This window comes from Macrotis lagotis, chromosome 5 (assembly GCF_037893015.1).
Source record: "Macrotis lagotis isolate mMagLag1 chromosome 5, bilby.v1.9.chrom.fasta, whole genome shotgun sequence".
NCBI classification, from domain to species: domain Eukaryota; kingdom Metazoa; phylum Chordata; class Mammalia; order Peramelemorphia; family Peramelidae; genus Macrotis; species Macrotis lagotis.
In genome coordinates, this window is record NC_133662.1 from 192,382,763 (window position 1) to 192,404,260 (window position 21,498).

A 21,498-nucleotide genomic window follows, 5' to 3' on the forward strand; every position below is an offset into this window, starting at 1 on the left:
ATTCATATAATTAAAATCATCCATTTTTACCTTTCATGATCTCTCTAAACCTCATTTGGTCAGGTTTTCTTCCTGTATCCTATGAATCTGAGGGGTAACATTTTCCCTGTTTTCCTACTTTGTTTATAAAGTGACACTTTATATGTCTTTTTAAAATTTATTTTAGGAAATGGGGTTAAAGTGACTTGACCAAGGTCACACAGCTAGGCAATTATTACATATCTGAGGTCGAATTTGAACTCAGGTCCTCCTGACTCCAGGGCTCCAGGCTCTATCCACTGTGCCACCTAGCAGCCCCTATGTCTTTTTTTAATTGACATTTTATTTCATTTTTACAATTACATACAATGGTAGTTTTTCAGCATTCATCCATTTGCAAATTTATGAGTTCCACATTTTTCTATCACTCTCCCTTTTCTCCCCTCTCCCCATAGCAGTAACAGCCTGGTAAAAGCTGTACATATACATTTGCTTTTTTAACATTTTTGCATATTGTCATTTTGCAAAAGATAATTAGAAATAGGGGGGGAAAACATGAAAAAGGAAGGAAAAACATAATAGAAGTTTTAAGAGTGAACATAATATATATTCAGATTCCACTGTTTGTTTTTTTCTCTCTGGATGTGGATGGCATTGTCCATAGCAGATCTCTTAGAGTTGTCCTTGATCTCTGAAATGCTGAGAGGAGGTGCTTCCATTATAGATGATCATTTCACAATGTTGTCGTTAATCTGTACAATGTTCTCTTGGTTCTGCTCCTTTCACTCAGCATCAGTTCATATAATTCTTTCCATGCTTCTCTAAAGTTCGATCACTCAAGATTTCTTTCTTTCTTATTTTTTTTTTTTGCAAGGCAAATGGGGTTAAGTGTCTTGCTCAAGGCCACACAACTAGGTAATTATTAAGCATCTGAGGCTGGATTTGAACTCAGGTACTCCTGACTCCAGGGCTGGTGCTCTATCCACTGTGCCACCTAACTGACCCCAAAATTTCTTATAGAACAATAGTACTCCATAAAATTCATTTACCATCTTTGTTCAACCATTGCCCAATTGATAGACCTCCCTTCAATTTCCAATTCTTTACCACTGCAAAAGGAGATGATATACAGATCTTTGAATAGGTGAGATTTTCCCATCTTTATGATTTCTTTTGGATGTAGGCTTAATATTGATATTTCTGTGTCAAAGGGTATGATCAATTTTATTGCTCTTGGACATAGTTCCATATTTCTCTACAGGATGACTGAACCAGTTCATGACTCCACCAACACTGCATTAATGTTTCAATTTCCCCACATCTTCTCCAACATTAATCATCTTTTTTTTGTTATATTAGCCAATCTGATCAGTGTGAGGTGGTACTTCATAGTTCTTTTTAATTTTCATTTCTCTAATCAATAATGATTTGGAGCATTTCTGAAAACTGCCTGTTCATATCCTTTGACCATGTATCAATTGGGGAATGACTTGTAATCTTATAAATTTAATTCAGTTCTCTATATATTTTAGACAGTTATATGTCTTGAACCCAGTAGGAACTTATCTTGCTATATATTGTGAAGTATTGGTCTAAACCCAATTTCTGCCAGATTGCTCTCCAGATTTATCAGTTTTGTTGGTTTTTTTTTTCTAGGTAGTGAGTTCTTACTGTTCAGTTCTTTGTGTTAATCAAATTTTAGGCTACTAAATTCAATTGTTTCCTGAATGTTGTAATCATAATCTGTACCCATAGTGAAGTTATATTTTTTTAACCAGTACTGATTGCTTTAAGTACTATTTTTTTCAAGATCTGGTACTGTTGACCCCCTTCTTTCTTCCTTTTTTTCCCATTATTTTGATATTCTTGAACTTTTGTTCTTCTTGATGAATTTCCTGATCATTTTTATAATATAAAAAAGCTGTAATAACAAACTCAAATAGAAATAGGGTCCACTAATCCATACATAAGGATCTCTGAGAATACTTATTCACTTAGCTTTAAAATTTAATGTTATCTATGTTTAGTTGTATTTTTATTTGTTAAATATTTTTCAATTTTGCTTTAATTTGGTTTCCAGTAGCAGGTCACATATTTGATACCTCTCTCATGTCATTTGGTTGTTTTATGGCATGACACTGAATACATTAATTTAGGTAATCTTATTTTTAGAATTTTTTAATATATCTTTTAATATTTAAATTTTTTTTTATGTTGGCTCAGCTTATCCATGAGTAATTAATGTTCTCCAATTTAGGTCTATGTTTATATAAACAAAGTTTTGTAATTGTATTCATATAATTCCTTTTTATATCTTGGTAGAGTGCTAAGCACTTCATACATTCTGTAGATATTATAAATGACCTTTCTATTTCCATCATTTTGTTTGTAATATACAGAAAGGCTAATGATTCAAGTAGATTTATTTTATTGCTTGAAGTTTGGTTGAAATTCTTTCAATTATTATTTTAGTTGGTGTTTTAGAGGTCTCTAAATATATAAGCAAAAATGGTATTTTAGTGGGATCTCTTCTGTTATTTTTGCTAAGAATTTGTGTAATATTGGAAATAATTGTTTTTTGAATGTTTTCTATAGAATTTGTAAATAACATCTGTAATAGATTTTTTTTCCTCTTTGGAAGTTCATTCTGGGTTTATTCAATTTCTTTTTCTAAGACTGGGGTTAAATTTTATATTTATAGTTCTGTTTAATTGGTATTTTATATTTTTATAAATATTCATCTATTTCACTTAAATTATTTATTTTGTTAATATATAGAAGAGAAAAATTTCTCCTAATAGCTTTTATTCACCAATTTTGTGAATTCTTTTTTCCATTTTTATACTTTTAATTTAGTCCTCTTTTAAAAATCTAATTAGCTAAAGATAATTTTATTTTTTAATGAAACTAATTTCATTTATTATTTTAATATTTTACTTTAACTGTTAAATGTACTTTTCATCATTTCTTTTTGTTTTTAATTAGAGCTTTACTGATTTGGGATTTTTAATGTATTTTTTAATTGTATGCCCATATAATTGATCCTTCTCCTTTTCTCTTGGATGAAAATATTTAGTGATATAATTCCCCCCCTAATTATTACTATGATTTAATCCCACAATTTTTGGAAAGTTGCATCGTTTTCAATGTAATTGTTATTTCTATGATTTGTTCTTTGACCCACCTATTTCTTATGATTGTTAGTCTAGTTAATTTTTAATTCTCTTAATTGCCCTTTATTGAATATAATCTTATTGCACTGTAGTACATAAAGAATGTATTTAATATTATTGCTTACCTGCATTTATTTTTGAGGTTTATGTCCTTTTCCATAGACATTTTTAGTAAAAAAAAAAAAGTTACACATGCACATGCATGTGTTTGTGTGTAGGTATATATATACCTCTTTCTACTCCTATATAATAATCTTTAGTGATCTTTCAAAGGTAACTTTCCCAATATTATTAAGATCCTCAACAAATTATGTTTATTTTTGGTTCAGTTAATTTATCTCTATAGAACTCTAGAAGAGATACATTGAGCTTTCTCTTCCAATTTTACTGTTTCCTTTTCTCCCTTAACCTGTTTTAAATATTTATATGCTATGACATTAGATGCCTGCATGTTAAGAACATAAATTAATTATGTTACTTTCCCAAAAAATGTAATTTCCCTGTTTCACTTTTTTGCCTCTTTTTGCTGTTGCCTTGTCTGAGATCATGGAGACCTGCAGTTAGCGGCTGCATTGGGTAGAGTTTTGAGCCTAGAATCGGGAAGACTTAGTTCAAATCTGGCTGCAGACACTTACTAGCTGGATAGCCCTGGGAAAGTCACTTTAGCTCTGTCTTAATTTCCTCAACTCAACTAAGATAGGGATAATAATAGCACCTCACAGGGTATCATCAGTCAGTCAAATACAATATTTAGAAGCACTTAGCTTGGTGACTGGCAAACAGTAATCACTTAATAAACGCTTAATCCATCATTGCTATCCTTGTTTTTTTAGTTTCAGGTACTTAGGTTTTGCTCCTTATTTTAATGTTGTATGAATATGTTTTGATTCTATTATTAAATTGTTTTCTAATCCACCGTACTCTACTCTTATATAAATTTTAACAGCGTGGACTTCATTTCATTCACAATTCTTGAAAAATGATATCTAGTTTCTTTTTACTACTGATGTGCTTCCTAGGTGATTTTTTTTATGTGGAATACTTTTCATTTTCTTCAATTTTTCAATCTTTTGCTTTAATTTAAATTTTTCTTTTTCCCATGGAGACATTTTCTTTTTGCTAAAATTTAATTTTTAGAGCATCTGTTGTGCTAAGCTTGTTAATTCTTTTTCCAAGACTTTCCTCTATAGTTCTAGTTCCTTTCCAAAACTTTCCTCTAGAGTTCTCAATTCACTTATATAACTTGCAACTTTTAAACTCTTGCTTAATTTCTTCTAAGAATTCTATTTGATCTTTAGGAGAAGCTATGTTATTCTTTGAGGTTTTTAGGTATTTTTGGAATTATACTCGCCTAGGTTTATATCTTGTACAATATGATATGTTCTTTATCTTTTTTGTTTGTTTACTCATTCTTCTAGTCATACTTCCCAAATTGCCTTTTTTGTGTTAAGGGGTGTCCTGATACCACATTCTGTGGGTCTGACATTCTGTGTTCTTCAAGGATCTCAAGGATGGCTTGAGCCTGGAATCTAAAAACTTTCAATGGGTTTGATCAATGACACGAACTGATTGTTGTTCTCCTGGGTTTTCCCAACTCTAGACTCTGATTTATGTCAAAGCAAGACTTGTTCCTAGGTGGATCTCCTATTCTTATCAAATTGCTGGAAGATTCTGAAGTTTCAGAAAAACAACAACAATGCCACTTGCCATTATTCCTTTTTCTGCCTTAGAGAGACAGTGCTGAGCCAAAATTCCCCTTACCTGCAATAGAGTGATAATGCTATCATTTCTATCATTGGAAGTGAAAAAGGTTGAGTTCATTACTCTACAGATTAGTCCTTTATTCAGAGGGCTGATCCCAAGATCTTGTTCTGCTTTTAGGGGTCAAAAGCACAGTGCTGTACCCCTATTTTGTTTCTGGAGTTCAATTTTGCAATCCCAAACCATCCCTATTCCACAGTTCTTAAGCCTTTTGTCATTTCTTTGTAATTCAGATTTGTGATCATCTGCTGAAGTCTTGTGGTTTTTCCTCAGTTTTCTAATTGTTAATTTGATCTGATTCTCATCTAAGATCTTGTTAAAAGTTATCAAGGGGGAGGGCTCTGGTGGCGCAGTGGATAAAGCACCGGTCCTGGAGTCAGGAGTACCTGGGTTCAAATCCAATCTCAGATAATTACTAATTACCTAGCTGTGTGGCCTTGGGCAAGCCACTTAACACCATTTACCTTGCAAAAAGACTTAAAAAAAAGTTGTCAAGGTTGCTGAGCTAGACTGCTTTTCCCTATTCCTCCACTGTGGTTGGAGAGCTGACACTTCCTTCCTTCTCTTCTGTATCATTTTGTTGATGGGCTTGTACTCATCCAAGGTAATTTTGGACTTTTTGGTTCCTCATTGTTACTACTGTTTTGCATCAATTTAACTTCTTTATATAATAGACCATTTTCACTTTTGTCCACTTTCCATTTTTTACTCAATAATTTGTGTAAACATATTGGATTGAAATTGCTTAAAATTGAACTCAAATGTTTTTGGTAGTTTTTTTGGTCACTCTTGTTTTAAATTAGAAGTTTTTACTTTTTCTAAACCAGTTAATGATATCTCTGTTACGACATCTGAACCCTGGCATTTTCTATTAACTAAGAAAAGAAAGTTACTTTGTCATTTGCTACTTACTAGATCTAGCTCCTTTCAAATTTCCTTTTTCAAGAAAGAACTTATGTAGGGGTTCAAGACTTTAGAGCAATTTACAAATTTTAGTTTATTACATTAAAAAAATCTCAAGTCACATCTTCCAATATATAATTTTTTCTCCCCATATCCATTTTTGTATTGATTTCATTATCAAAGTACAGAATCCATTTAGAGGATCTCGCTCTTTATGGAATTTCTTTCATCTTCTGCAAAGGATGTTGAGAGTACAAAACTGCATTTAATTTCTTGGTGGTCTAAGCACTGCAAAATAAATCGCATTTAATGTTTTGGTTGCCAATGGGTTTATAATGTAACCAGTTCTATGAGTTTATCTGCCTTCCTAAAAAGTCTGCAAACTATATTTTAGCTGCAACTTCTTTATTTTTGTCTGTCTTTATTTATAGCTTGTATGTTAATATTTCAATTCACCCAGTTGTATATATCAATTTTTGTTATTTGGAAAAATATTTGAGTACAAATTTTTATGTAGTCTAAAAGTATTTTTAATTCTCTTGCTACTATCATCACTACAGATTATCATACATACTGAGGTTCATTTATATTTTTCATTTTTTCATGGGTAACTGTACAAAAAAAATTATCACTTGTGTAGTGTTTTTGGTAATAAGTCCCTCTAAATTATGCTATGTTGCTCCTTAGAGAGCAGATATAGTCATTAGATTCTAGTTAAAGTCTTTCTAACTTGATAGAAATTGTCAGAGCTTGACACAACCTTTGAGAACCCAAGCTAGAGTATGATCAAGCATTGGTATGGATGAGACTTTGGAGTACAATCAAGGTACAATGGGGCAGCTAGGTGGCATAGTGGATAGAGCACTGGCCCTGGAGTCAGGGGTACCTGAATTCAAATCTGTCCTCAGACACTTAATAATTATCTAGCTGTGTGGCCTTGGGCAAGCCACTTAACCCCATTTGCTTTACAAAAACCTAAAAAAAAAAATCAGGTACAATATACCTAAAAATAATTGCCTTATAAGTATAATGCCATTTAATAGATGCTTCCCAATACTCTCTCTTCTCCTGATTTTTATAACACCAAACTATCCAGCTTCTTTCTGGATTATTTTTTCACCTACCTTCCTCCTCTCCAGCAGCCTTCTCATGCTGAAGGACACCTCCACTCTCCAAGTCTCTTCCTTCATTGATGAGCTCCTCAGGAGCCTACAGCTGAGGAAACACTCAGGTCGGTCATGTTCAACTCTAATTCATCTTTGTTTATGATTCTCTAGACTACTTTCCTAACCTGCCCCTTTGTGGGGGAACAGGTGATTGTTACTTTTTGCTTTTACTTGTATTTCCAGCAACTAGTATGGTGCTTGGCCCTTAGGAAGTGTTTAATAAATTAATTTATCTATCTATCCATCAATCTATCCTTTCTTTCCTCTAATCTCCTTTGAGTCAGAGGTTCTCTTTTCTTCTCTTTCTTCAGTTTTCCTTTTCTTAGTTTTCATTGTTTTTCTGCCTTCCTTTCCTTTCTTCCTTTTTCTTTTCCCCTCATTTTGACCTTCCTCCCTTCCATCTCTTCTTTCTTGCCTTTCCCCCAACTCATTTTGGAATTGGAGTTCACCTTTTCTTTCTCTGACTTTTTTTTTCTTTTGTACTGAAACATCTTGGTTCCACCCCTAATTTAGGTATGCTTCAAATGTCTGTCTTAACACTCTTGAAAAATTCATTTGTTTTCAGTTACCAACTTTAATTTGGATGATTCATAAATCTGTATCCCCCTAACACATTCACTCAATGGTACATCAGCACTGTGCACCAAAAAGTCCTTTTTCTCAAGAGGCAAAAGGTGCATAAATAGATATGTACAAGATACATACAGAATAGATGGATGGTAACCTTAGAGAGAATGTGTTGCTGGGGACATGGGAAAGGCATTCTGTAAAAAGTTTTATTTGAGGTGTATCTCAGGTTTAGGAGAATAGTGGAAATAGTACTGGATTTGGAGACAGGAATTCAAATTCTCAGATTCAAATTCTACCTCTGACACATAAAAGCTATATGACCATAGGCAAGTCATTTAACCTCTGTGGGCCTCTTTCCTCATCTATAAAATAAAGGGATTAGACCAGATGATCTCCAAGGCCCACTCCAGTCACATGGACACACAGGTACCTGAACAAGCTAGTCAAAGTGTGTAAGAACAAAAAAATGAATGAAAAAGCATTTAAGTACTTGGTATGTGCAAGATATTGTAATAACTAAGTAAGCAAAGGTGGCACAAATATAAAGAGGGAGATAGTCTCTGTACTCAAGGAACTTCCTTCTAATGGCGGAAAACAATCCAGAGGGGAAAGGTAGCCAGGAAAGGAAGATTTGGTTAGGGGAAATAAGATGGCAAATCGATATACCTAATATGCCCTTTTCCAAAAACAATGGCACTATTGATTTATTATGTGCAGAGGGAGAGAGGGGAAGGGAGGAAGGAATGGAAAGAATGCTTGTGACTTCAGTGGATAACTGGATGAGATTCATGAAGTTCAACCCAGTCTGGCATCTAGGGCTGAGTTACTTTGAATTCAGTCACTAATCAGCTGGGTAAGGAAGAAGGGCTGGGAAAACCATTCCTTTCTTCACTTATCTTTTTTCCTTTTCTACTCTAAAACAGGGTCAACAATAGTGCTCACCTTTTAGCACTGTTATGAAGATCAAATGACACATTTGTCAAGGAGCTAGGACACCATTGGTACTTTCTCTACCCATTGACATCTGGCAATAAACCATGGCCAAAGGGAATCATTCTTGCAGTTCCTTACAATATGAGGTAGACAAGAATCTATGTGGTTGGTATAATTGTATTATTAACACCCCTCCCCGCCCCGCTGTCCCATTTCTCCAACTACAAAAATTGTACAGGAATAGGCCAGGGTACTTTTTTTTTAATGCTTTTTGGTTACTAATATGAGTATTATTAGTTGAGATAATGCCACTCCATGGATTTAAAATATCCCATTCACTCCCTATACCCTTCTAGCACTATAGAATACACCCATATTTTCAGTATATAGCCACAAATATCTTCAGGTTAATTAGGTATATATTACAAATACTCAGAAAAAGTGAGAGTTATAAGATCCTGCAGTTTTAGACTGATCTTTGAAACTGAAATTCAAATAGAAAAGAGAATTGAAACTATTCATCTGGGGGGGGGGAGAAGTTTGGCGAGCTTTTTTTTTCCTGCTACAAAGAAAAATCAGCAGTCTTCTTAAAATTTTAATAGCACACAAGGTACATTCAGAAAGCTCATCTGTGGTCAAGAGAGAATGCAATGGCATTTTACAAAGCAAATCTATTGATGTGGAATGTTCTGTCTGAAGTTATGCATACTCATGCAGCATAACACATTAGAAAGAGCAAAGCACTTTACCCAGGAGACCTTCTTTTATTTGTATCCTTTAATATTTCTATTAAATATACTTCAAAGGACCTGATTCAATTAATGTGGGGTATCCCTAACCACCTTTGTTAAGTGCCATGACCTAAACAATTCATTAGGTAGCTGTCTCCCAGATGACAAACAGATTGTATGTGTGAAACAATATGTCTTTGAGCTTGTTTTAGAACTTTTTCCATCTTGAAATACCTTCTTGAGTTAATCGCTGGTAATATGCCCTTGAAAAATTAAAGTCATAATGAAGCCTCAGAATAATAATTGAAGAGTCTTTGAGATTAAGTAGATTTAAGAGAATAGGACATATCTGCTTATTTTGCAATTCATTCTTAGAGACATTTTAAGAATACAAATATTCTAAGTGTGCTAGAAGATTTAAAAAATCCATTAATATTTTGCTCTATTATTTAAATTGAAATTTTATTTTTTAGGATCTTAAATCAGAAAATCTGAAGTTCAAAGGTAATTTAGAGGTCATTTTTTCCCATATCCATAGACTTCATCAAGAATTGATTTGTGGGCAACAAAAATGTGCATACCCTTTGACCCAGCAATACCACTACTGGGTCTATACCCTGAAGAGATGATAAAAAAGGGTAAAAACATCACTTGTACAAAAATATTTATAGCAGCCCTGTTTGTGGTGGCAAAAAATTGGAAATTAAGTGAATGTCCTTCAACTGGAGAATGGCTTAACAAACTGTGGTATATGTATGTCATGGAACACTAATGTTCTCTTAGAAACTAGGAGGGATGGGAATTCAGATTTGCATGAACTGATGTTGAGCAAGTTGAGCAAACCAGAAAAACATTGTACACCCTAACAGCAACATGGGGGTGATGATCAACCGTGATGGACTTGCTCATCCCTTCAGTGCAACAACCAGGGACAATTTTGAACAATCTGCAATGGAGAATACCATCTGTATCCAGAAAATTATGGACTTTGAACAAAGACCAAAGACTATTACCTTGAAATTAGGAAAAAAAACCCCATTATCTTATTATGTAATTTTACTATCTCATAATTTATTTTTCTTCCTTAAAGGATTTCTCTGTCATCACATTCAACTGAGATCAATGTATAACATGGAACCAATGTAAACACTAACAGAATGCCTTCTGTGGGGGGTGGGGGAGGGAAGCAAGAATGGGGGGGGGAATTGTAAAACTCAAAATCTTTCTTTAAAAAAAATTGCTTTTGCAACATTGGCCAGCTTGACTTTAAGATCTCAGTAATTTCCCATTCTTCTTTTTTGAACAGCTCTAGTTGCTAAGAAGCTTTTCCTTACATAGATCCATTAATAATACCCCCCCCCCCATTTTAAAGCACATTGGCTTAGTGGCACTTTAAAAATAATTCTACTTTTCCATTATTAGACTAATTAGACTTTACCTGGATTACAAAGCAAAAGTTATATTAGATTCCACTGACATTTTACATGTTTTCTAAATTTAACAGACTTTATTGAATGTCTTAACTTTATGTTAGAACAAAAACTTATCTGGGAAAGATAAAAATGTGATAAGAATTGCATTTGGTATTAACTTTCAATATACCAAATTCAGTTTAAACCCTGTTGCAACAACTAATTAAGACTCTTTACTCCTAATTAGGAAAGGGAAGCAAGTCAAAAGGAAAAAAAATTGAGAATTATTGAGTCAGAATTTTCTTTAAAGGCAGTATGGTAAGGTAGAAGATCAAGAAACATGGACAAGTCTTTAATCTTTCAGAATCTTGTTTGGTTTTTGCTCTGTATCTGTTCAGACAAGCCTTTACAGGTTTATCTGAATTGCTTTTCCTGTCTGATGGATCAAAAATTCAAATACTTTCATATATCACAGTATGTCCAATCATATCCCAACTTTGTTTCCACATTTTTTTGCTGTCACAAAGAGTTTTGTAATATTTTTGTATATACCATATATGTATATATATATATATATATATATATATATATATATATATATATATATGTGGGATCTTTCACAATATCTTTTACCTTCCTAGGGAATATGCCAAGTAGTGATATTGAAAAGTCAAGAAATATATAATTTAGTGTATTTTCTAAGATCTAAACTGTTTCTCAGAAAATAGTTGGATCGGGTCAGCTAAGGTGGCACAGTGGATAGAGCACTGGCTCTGGAGTCAGGAGTACCTGAGTTCAAATCTAGCCTCAGACACTTAGTAATTACCTAGCTGTGTGGCTTGGACAAGTCACTTAACCCTGTTGCCTTGCCAAAAAAAAAAGTTGGATCAAGTCAGTTTCACCAAAAGCACACTAATTAAACTCTCTTCCCAGAGTCCCTTCACCATTTATCATCTTCACCCATCTGATGGGTATAAGGTAAAACTTCAGTTGTTTAAATTTACATTTCTCTTATTGGTGACAGCTTAATTTGCCTGTTCATACTAGTTGACATTATGGGATACCTTTTTTATTCTTGCAACAATTTCCTATATATTTTATAAAACAAACTATCAAACAGTTGCAAATTATTCTATATAATATACTGGTGAGGCCCTTGGCTACTACTATCAACTTTTCATTAAAACAGTTACAGTCTGCTACAGTAATTTCTGTATGAATTTTCTATGATTTTTTTCCAGTAAGTTTCTCCTATTGATTTAAGTCATCCTCATTTTTTTCTTGAAGATAGGTTTGACCACTTCCAAGTCTTTGAAAGGATGGCTCCTTGAACTGACTGGTTCAAAATTTTTAGTTTAATATGGGTGGACTGAATGGCTATTAGTTTCTACCAATTTGGCTGGCAACCAGACATTGTGGGGGAAAAAGTGCTGTGTGCTCACTTTAAGCACACTCAATGTTTATCTTGTATAAATTTTTTTTCCCATTCTGACAGTCATTGGCATCACAGATAAACAGTATGCTTTCTGCATCACTTGATCCCAGTATGTTCTAGGGATGATTAACTTCAAAGACCTCTTAAGTTGTAAAAGTGACAAGGAACTAATATTGTATTTCATAGAAGTTATGGTGTGGAAATTGGGGTTGAAGGGTAACCCTGGCTGTTGTTCTATCTTTCTAACCCAAACCACCCCCTAAGCTTAATGTTTTATAAGGAAAATTAGTTCTCCCAAGTCATTTTCAACCTGGTAGGCCTGGGTCAGCTAGGTACAGGCAGAGTGGATAGAGTGCTCAGTTGGAGTCAGGAAGACCTGAGTTCAAATCCAGCCTCAGATACTTACTAGCTGTGTAACCCTGGGCAAGTCACTTCACCCTGTTTTAGTTTCCTCATCTGTAAAATGAGCTGAAGTAAATGGCAAACTACAGTAGTCTCTTTGCTAAGAAAATCCCCCAAAAGGAATCACTAAGAATCAGAAAAGAATAAAACAAATGACCAAATAACAGGGCCTGGTCCCAGTTGATTACCTTTCTACAAACTTAGCTAATGGCTAACCTTAGGAATGAGGTTTCAGTATTCAAAATACCTCACCATAACAAAACCCTGTCAATGAAATTCTGCTTAGAAATGTGGTTTCAGAAGACAATGCAAATGTTGGACAACACTTTCAGACTGTTTTTAATATAGTATAAGTATAGGACACATCAGGATTAATGAATGGCTCTAAACTGCTTTTAAATCCCTATAGCAGAGGGATTCAACCTTTTTTTGTGAATTCTTTATCCTCCTAAATCACTGTATGGCAATTTTTAATATTTTAAAAGCACTGATTTTGTTTCAAGAATTGGATGACTTGTCTGGAATAAGAGGTAGCAAAGGTTTTCTTGAGTCCTAAGCAAGGTTTGAAAATTGCGCCTGTATTCTATGGGGATTGTCACTATTATATTAAGATTTATCACAATATGAATGAAGATTTGATTGTTAGGAAGGGTGGAATTTTTTTTAGTTTTTGGTCAGGCAATGGGGTTAAGTGACTTGCTCAAGGTCACACAGCTAGGTCATTATTATGCGCCTGAGGCCTGGCTTTGAACTCAGGTCCTCCTGACTCCAGGGCTGGTGCTCTATGCACTAGTCACCCAGCTGCCCCAAGTGTGGAATTTTAATACCATGTGCATTAAAAAAATAATAGTATTCCTGGTGGCTGGCTATTCTTCTACCTAGCTCTAGCAAACATTTTTGTCTCACTAGTGAATTATTTGCTTAAGATATACCTGTGATGTATTGGAGCAAAGAGTTGAGAGTGCTCTTAGATGAATACCTGGGTTCAAATCCGGTCTCAGACACTTCATAATGACCTAGCTGTGTGGCCTTGGGCAAGCCTCTTAGCCCCATTTGCCTTGCAAAAACCTAAAAAAAAAAAAGTGCCCTTGGAGATGAATTCTGGGCAAGCCAAATGTCTAAGATGGCCTAATTCTCACCTCATTTCTCCACAGGTCTTAAAAGCATTAAAAAATAAAAATCCCCCTTTGTCCCAAGATCAAGAAAAGCCGCTTTATCCCCGGGCCGTTCCGAAGCGGAGCCCGCCTGCATGCCGTGCGAGGCTCGGACCCTTCTGCCCCTGCCAGGCCGGGGCCGGCCAGGGAGGGTCTCGGGCAAAGTGCCCCGTTCTGAGCGAAGTCGAGGCTGTACCTGGAGCCTGGGCTGGGCCCTGCCCCTCCCTGTGGCGGCCCCCTGCCATCCGTCAATAAAGTAGGCGCTTTGGGGGGCGGACGGGGCCTGTGCCCGTCGCCTGCCCCCGGCCCAAGCTTCGGCCGCTCCGCTTCCCGCCGGGCCCCCTCGGCGTCTGTGCCCGGCGCGGGGAGCGGGCGGCGGGCGGGCGGGGAGCGGGCAGCGGGCGGGGAGCGGGCCGCGGGCGGCGGGCGGCCCGGGCAGCGGCCGTTGGGGCCCGCGGCGGGGGGAGGGGAGGGGCGGCCGCGGCTCGCCCCCGCCGGAAGTGAGGCGGGCGCTCGGCGGAGGCCGGCGCTTCCGGCCGCGCAGAGGCTGTCGGGAGCGGCTTCGGGCAAACCCTCTCCCCCGGCCTCGGCAGCGGCCGCCTCTCTCGCCGCTCGGGCTTCCGCCACCGCATCCGGGCTGAGCGGCCACGGCGGCCGCCGCCGCGGCTCCCCTCCCGCCCGCCTCGGCCCCGCGCCCCCCCCCCGGCGAGAGCGGCGGCCGGCATGCTGTGAGGCGGCGGCGCCGGTGCCCGGAGGATGGTCTGGTGGCGCCGGCGGCGGCAGCAGGTGGTGGCGGCGGCCGCGGCGCCGGCTCTCTAGAGCCGAGCCCCCCGGCCGGGGCGGCGCCGGGGCCCGGGGCCCCCCGAGGGGGCGGACCCCGCCGGGCCGCGCTCCCCGCCCTCCCCCTGCTCCCGAGGCCGCCCCTCGCCCGCGCGCGCGCCCCGCCGCACAGGCTCCCCGGGCCCGAGGGCTCGTGCCCCCGCAGCGCCGCCCCTGCCCTCGTGAGAGGAAGGCGCTCCGGCCCGGGCGATCGGCGGCCAGGGCGAGCCGGGCCGGGCCGGGACGATGGCTTCTTCGTCCGGCAACGACGATGACCTCACCATCCCCCGGGCCGCTATCAACAAGATGATCAAAGAGACTCTGCCCAACGTCCGGGTGGCCAACGACGCCCGGGAGCTGGTGGTGAACTGCTGCACCGAGTTCATCCACCTCATCTCCTCCGAGGCCAACGAGATCTGCAACAAATCGGAGAAGAAGACCATCTCCCCGGAGCACGTCATCCAAGGTGGGCGCGGGGGGCGCGGGCCGAGCGGAACAATGCGCCGGGGCCGGGGCCGGGGCCGGGGCCGGGGCCGGGGCCGGGGCCGGGGCCGGGGCCGGGGCCGGGGCCGGGGCCGGGGCCGGGGGAGGAGCCGCGCGCTTCCGCGGCGGGGAGGGGGGGCCGCGGACTGGAGCCCACCCTCGGCGCTCGGGGTGTCTCGGCCGGGGTCGCGGCGCCCGGGGAGGGCCGAGGGGAGCCTGCCTTCCCGATCGGATGTCCGGAGAGGGAGAGCCCGGGGGCGGCGCCCCGGTGGTCCCGGGCCGACCCTCCGCTCAGTATTCCTCCACATGGCCTGTCCTGGGACTTAACACTTTTAACACCTTTGCCGTGGTGATCTTTTTAAATCTGAGCATGAACTGCAAATGGACTTCCTTATAGAGTTTCAATAAGTTCTACAGATATTTTCACATGAAAATAGATTAAAAGTATGGTATATAGGGGTGGCGAGATGGTGCAACGCAGAGTCAGGAGGACCTGAGCGTAAAATCCGGCCTCAGACACTTGGACACCGTTCAAGTTTGACATAATGACCTTATTTCATAAGGTAAATTCTCTCCTTGCCAGTTTTGTGTCTGGCTTGCTCGGAATGCTTTTTAAAAAGTTCAAATCAGAACCGCAGTATCAATTTCAGTCTTTTCCCATTTGCTCTTTTGATACATAGTCACAGTCTCATTGCAGTGATGTGCGAAATACTTGAGCACTGTAACGATGTGAGTTATTAGGGTAGCAAATATATCTTTACTGCCCCGGTGGCATTTTATCATCACTACTGACAATAACTCGTACTTCCTTTCTGATGCCTTGCAAGTAGTTGACTTCTCAGTGACTAAAAGGGAGGGGAAAAAACAAACTCCGGGAGAACCAGGTTGATTGCTTTAATAAGATTCATGGTGAAAGTGCCTTCTTTTAAAAAGCTTTCTTGTTATTCATACTTAAACTCACAACCTGACAGCTAAGACTATTCTCTTGTTTATCTTGCTGTGTCTATTATGTAGCTATTGACACTTTTTTTCCTTATACACCATTATTCCCCACAGATATTGATTTCTTTTTTACCTTCCATTATAAAAATAGAAAACTTTTGCCAACATTGCCTGTCATGGAAAAACACAAGGGACTTCGGTGGGATCTGCCTTAACATTTTTATTAACACCCTTGAAGTGGTGATCTTTTTACATCTAAGAATGAATTGCAAATGAACTTCTTTATAGGGTTTAAACAAGTTCTAGAATATTTTCACATTGAAATAGATGGAAAGGATGGTATAGGGGTGTCCAGATGGTGCAGTGGATAGAGCCCTGTAGTCAGGAGGACCTGAGTTCAAATTCAGCCTCAGACACTTAGACACTATTCGAGTTTGACATAATGATCTTATTTCTTTTTTTAAATTTTTTTTTTTTGCTAGGCATTGGGGTTAAGTAATTTGCTCAAGGCCACACAACTAGGTCATTATTAAGTGTCTGAGGCCTGATTTAAACTCAGGTATTCCTGACTCCAGGGCCGGTGCTCTGCGACCCAGCCGCCCCATAACCATATTTCATAAGGTAAATTCCTTGCCAGTTTGTCTCGATCAGAACCGCAGTATCAATTTCAGTCTTTTACCATTTGCTCTTTTTTATACATAGTAACAGTCTCATTCCAGCGATGGGGAAATACTTGCACTGTACGATGTGAGTTATTATGGTAGCAAATATAGTTCCTATCCTGGTGACATTTTATCATCAATACTGACAAAATAATTCCTAGTTCTTTTTTTGATGTCTTGCAAGTAGTTGTAAAATATACCATGACTTCTCAGAGACTAAAAGGGAAGGGAAAAAGCAAACTCTGGGAAAACCAGGTTGATTGCTTTAATAAGATCCATGGTGAAAGTGCCTTCTTTTAAAAAAAGCTTTCTTGTTATTCATACTTAAACTCACAACCTGACAGCTAAGAATATTCTTTTGTTTATCTTGCACATCTTTTCTTATACACCATTATTCCCCACAGATAGTGATTTCTTTTTACCTTCCATATAAAATGGAAAACTTTTGCCAACATTGCCTGTCATGGAAGAACTCAAGGGACTTCTGCCGGATTTGCCTTAACATTTTTTAACACCTTTGAAGTGGTGATCTTTTTAAATCTAAGAATGAATTGCAAATGAACTTCTTTATCGAGCTTAAACAAATTCTAGGACATTTTCACATTAAAATAGATTAAAAGTATGGTATAGTAAACAATATTAGTTCAACATTAGAATATGTTCAGTGGTGAATACTTTGTGGTTGTATCTGCCACTAACCAGTCAATAAAGAATCAGAATCCCAGCAAAACATTTATTTTTACTAATTTATAAACAGCAATAATAGAGGAAGAAGACAAAGGAATAAACATTTATATAGTGCTGAGCACTATGCTAAGCACATAATATTTTTACAAATAATGTGATAATAGTTGAAAATTACAATGTTTTGAGAACAATATCTCATTTGAGTCTCATAATAGCTATTAAAACAACCATTTTAAAAGACTAATTTAAAAGAAAATTGAGACTTAGGTAAGTTTAGAGACTTGGCAGGGAGTTGCCATCCAAGTTTTCTTGCTTTCAGGGCTATTTACATGACATGGGGACTATAGTTAATTAATTGTTCTTTTTGAAGTTAATATTATTTATGGTAAAATCACATTTTATTAAAAGCACCATTCCTATTTCCCTTCCCCTATAAATTAGAAATGATAAAGACTTTATTTGGAAGCTCCTTCAGGCAAGTGTTTTTTTTTTTAATTATTGGGAGATTAGTTCTTAGTGTTTTTACAGAGAACTCATATCCCTGCACTTTGGAAACCTAGCGTTGGGAAATATGGGGAAATTGCAGATGAAAATATAGATGTGGATATGATGCATAATATTATACATATTTGTTTCCATTAGAAATAAACTATTTGTCCAGTTGTTAAAGCTGCACAAATCTGTGGTTGCTGAAAAAAAGTTAGATTTTAGTGATGAGTTAGTTCTTTAATGAACTAGATTAGACTTTTGCCTCCAGACATTTCATTTCACTTGCCACTTACTTAACAGTGGGCCCAAAGCACTGTAAGAGTGAATTCAGCAAATCATCATTCAGTCAGTGTAAATAAAAAGATAAAGGAAGAACTACTGTTAATCTGAATAGTCACTGTGAAGCAACCTGACGTGAAAATAAGTTTATGACATCGGTTGTATGTTTTATTTTGAAAAATTTTTTTATGTCATAAGTTGAGAGAAAGTACATTTAGTATTTTGTGTGGTCATGGTTCATTACAAAAGGTTCTAGGTTTCTTAGATTGTGTTTTATGTTACTACCATTGCCTATGAATGTGTTTTCTGATGGGGGGTTGCCTGTAATTATTTTGTTGTTTCTGATTTTCTCATCTGTAAAATCAGAGTTGACCTAGATGATCTCTTAAAATTCCATTTTGTCTCTAACATTCACTGATTTGTGCATCTTCATAGAAATTTTATGGCCTTGGAAGGGAAAAAAAAACCCCTAATTTTGATTTCCTCTGTCCTGTGCACAATTTAAAAGTAAAAAGGATGTAGGGGGGAAAAAGATTTATAAATATCATCTCATTTGTTATTCACAGTAACCCTAGGAAATAGGTGCTATTATTATCCTCACTTTATAGTTGAGTTAAATGAAGCAAACAGAGGTTTAGTGACTTGCCCAGAGTCATACAGCTAGTAAGCAGTTTCTGACACTGAAATTTAATGTAGGACTTCCTGACACCAGACTCAGCTCCTTAGCTATTATGCTACTTAGCTGCTTTAAAAAGTGCTGTATATGTTGGTGGAGCTGTGAACTCATCCAACCTTTCTGGAGAGAAATTTGGAACTATGCCCAAAGGGCAACAAAAATGAGCATACCCTTTGATCCAGCAGTACCACTACTGGGTCTATACCCTGAAGAGATGATGAAAAAGGGTAAAAACATCATTTTTTTTTTTAGGTTTTTGCAAGGCAAATGGGGTTAAGTGGCTTGCCCAAGGCCACACACAGCTAGGTAATTATTAAATGTCTGAGACTGGATTTGAACCCAGGCACTCCTGATGCCAGGGCTGGTGCTTTATCACACTGCACCACCTAGCCACCCCTAAAAACTTAACTTGTACAAAAATATTCATAGCAGCCCTGTTTGTGGTGGCAAAGAATTGGAAATCAAGTAAATGTCCTTCAATTGGGGAATGGCTTAGCACACTGTGGTATATGGTATGTCATGGAACACTATTGTTCTATTAGAAACCAGGAGGGACCCGAATTCAGGGAAGCCTGGAGGGATTTGCATGAACTGATGCTGAGTGAGATGAACAGAAACAGAAGAACACTGTACACCCTAACAGCAACATGGGGGCCGTTGATCAACCTTGATGGACTTGCTCATTCCATCAGTGCAACAAAATACAATCAGGGACAACTTGGGGCTGTCTACAATGGAGAATACCATCTGTTTCCAGATAAAGAGCTGTGGAGTTGGAACAAAGTTCAAGGACTATTCCCTTTAATTTAGAAAAAAAAACAGATATCTTATTGTCTGATTTTGTTATCTTTTATACTATTTGTTTCTTCCTTAAGGATGTGATTTCTCTCTCATGACACTCAGTTTGGATCAGTGTACAACATGGAAACAAAATAAAGACTGACAGATTGCTTTCTGTGGGGTTAGGTTAGGGGGAGGGAAGTAAGATTGGAAGAAAAATTGTAAAACTCAGACAAAATCTGTTATAAAAAAAGTGCTATATGTCATAATTCACAATCAACTTTGAAATAATTTATATTTTTAGAATCATAGAATTTAGAGCTTGAAGGAATTTAACATGCCATCCAGTCAAATGCCTTTATTTTATAGATGGGGAAACCAAAGTGCACTGAAGTTGTTAAGTTTAAGATTGAAGATTCTGGATTGGAACCTGGTTGTCTACATATTCCAATGCTCTTTTCTTTAGACTGAAGGTCTATTTCTCTTTACTCTGCAGTATGGAATTGAGGCTGTGTTTGAACTTTGATCTTCCTAACTTCAGGTCCAGCATTCAGTCCTCCTACCTGCCTGTCTCAGAAGGGAGAAAAAAATAAGTAAAGATCTTGAAAAAACTTAAATGCAGAAGGATTATTTTGTCCTTTATGAATTTGTGTGTCATCCTTGCGCAGGGGCCATGCTAATCTTCCCTGTATCGTTCCAATTTTAGTATATGTGCTGCCAAAGTGAGCACAGGATTATTTTTTCCAAATAGGGTTGGGATTTTTGTGTGGTTTGTGTGGCACAATCAGTGGATTTGTCATCCAAGTGGGTATTCCTTCTTTCTTTTTTCCTTTTAGGTTCTTGCAAGGCAAATGGGGTTAAGTGGCTTGCCCAAGGCCACACAGCTAGGTAATTAAGTGTCTGAGACCAGATTTGAACCCAGGTACTCCTGACTCCAAGGCCGGTGCTTTATCCACTATGCCACCTAGCCGCCCTGGGTATTCCTTCTACTGCAGATAGAAAACTATCCGTGCTTGCTCCTTCTCTGTGACTGATCTATATCCTTTCATACGTTTGTTATAGGATGTCCATCTGATCTACTGGGGACATTCCTCACTTTCTCTTGGCAATTCCAGTGAATACCAGTGGAGTATACAGGCTCTCTATCCATCAAATTTTCCCTTGCTCTTAAAATGAGGGGTACTCTAGTAGACAGGTTTAAAGTTTTAATTATGATTATGATTATGCTGAAAGTTACCATTTGTTGAATAGAACATGGAGTTGCTTAGAGGTGAAGGCTAAAAAGGACCAGAAATTATCTTCCATTTTTTTGCTTCCCTGGGGCCAACATGGATAATTACAGTTATACAGAATTTGGCTTTGTTTGGCTGCTTTTTTTTTCCCTTTATATTATGGTAGTCATTGTATATGTTGTTTTCCTGCTTAGTGATTCAAATGATGACATTTACAATGTCAATTTAAACACGTTCAATAACTACTTTTTGTATGTGTTTTTAAAAAAGCTTAGCACAATTTATTCAGTCTTCTTTTCCATTGGGTCTGGCTCTTTGGGATCCCATTTGGGGTTTTCTTGGCAAAGATACTGGAGATTTTACAGATGAGGTACTGAGGTGGATAGGGTTATATGACTCGCCCAGAGTCACTTGGCTAAATAAATGTCTGAGACCATATTTGAACTCTGACTCCAGGCTCTATCCTCTGTGTCAGATTTCAGAAAATGACTTCTACAGTTAAATACTGTGTTTAGGTAGTGGCTTTTCCCCACCCCCCATCAGACCACGTTGCAATTCTTATTATATGTTATTATAGGTTTTAAACTTTGACTTTACTCCCTTGTGTCTGTTATAATGTGAAAAATTATTTTTGTTCTCAATTCTTAGAGGTTTGGCTTTTTATTTATTCTTAGATTTTAAAATATCTTAGAGTTTTGTGTAAAATGGGAATGGCTGCTATTACTAGATAATAAATGACAGAAAAGTATTCCTTTTTTTTTTGCAAGGCTTATATTCTAGGTAGTGAGTAACTTTTTTTGTGCAAAATGTCTTAAATTATTAGCTCAGTT

The 21,498-nt window shown here is 38.0% G+C and overlaps 2 protein-coding genes and 1 non-coding gene across 3 annotated transcripts in view; 1 reads left to right on the plus strand and 2 right to left on the minus strand.

The window, feature by feature from the left end:
- Positions 1 to 5,939: 5,939 nt before the first annotated feature.
- LOC141489436 (uncharacterized) lies at positions 5,940 to 14,344 on the minus strand. Its single transcript, XM_074190064.1, has 4 exons — positions 14,205 to 14,344; positions 13,816 to 14,166; positions 6,941 to 7,031; positions 5,940 to 6,104 (listed from the first exon to the last, which is right to left on the minus strand). The coding sequence occupies exons 1-4, from the start codon at positions 14,342 to 14,344 to the stop codon at positions 6,012 to 6,014; spliced, it is 675 nt and encodes a 224-aa protein (XP_074046165.1). The 3' UTR covers positions 5,940 to 6,011.
- A 179-nt stretch (positions 14,345 to 14,523) lies between these two features.
- The window catches only part of DR1 (down-regulator of transcription 1), a 30,053-nt gene continuing 23,078 nt past the window's right edge, over positions 14,524 to 21,498 (plus strand). The window contains exon 1 of the mRNA XM_074188187.1: positions 14,524 to 14,904. Within this exon, the coding sequence (XP_074044288.1) occupies positions 14,685 to 14,904 (220 nt within the window). The 5' untranslated portion in view covers positions 14,524 to 14,684. The remainder of the gene's footprint in view (positions 14,905 to 21,498) is intronic.
- On the minus strand, positions 20,059 to 20,166 carry LOC141490377 (U6 spliceosomal RNA). The gene has a single exon (XR_012469204.1). It is a non-coding gene; the product is annotated as a U6 spliceosomal RNA (small nuclear RNA).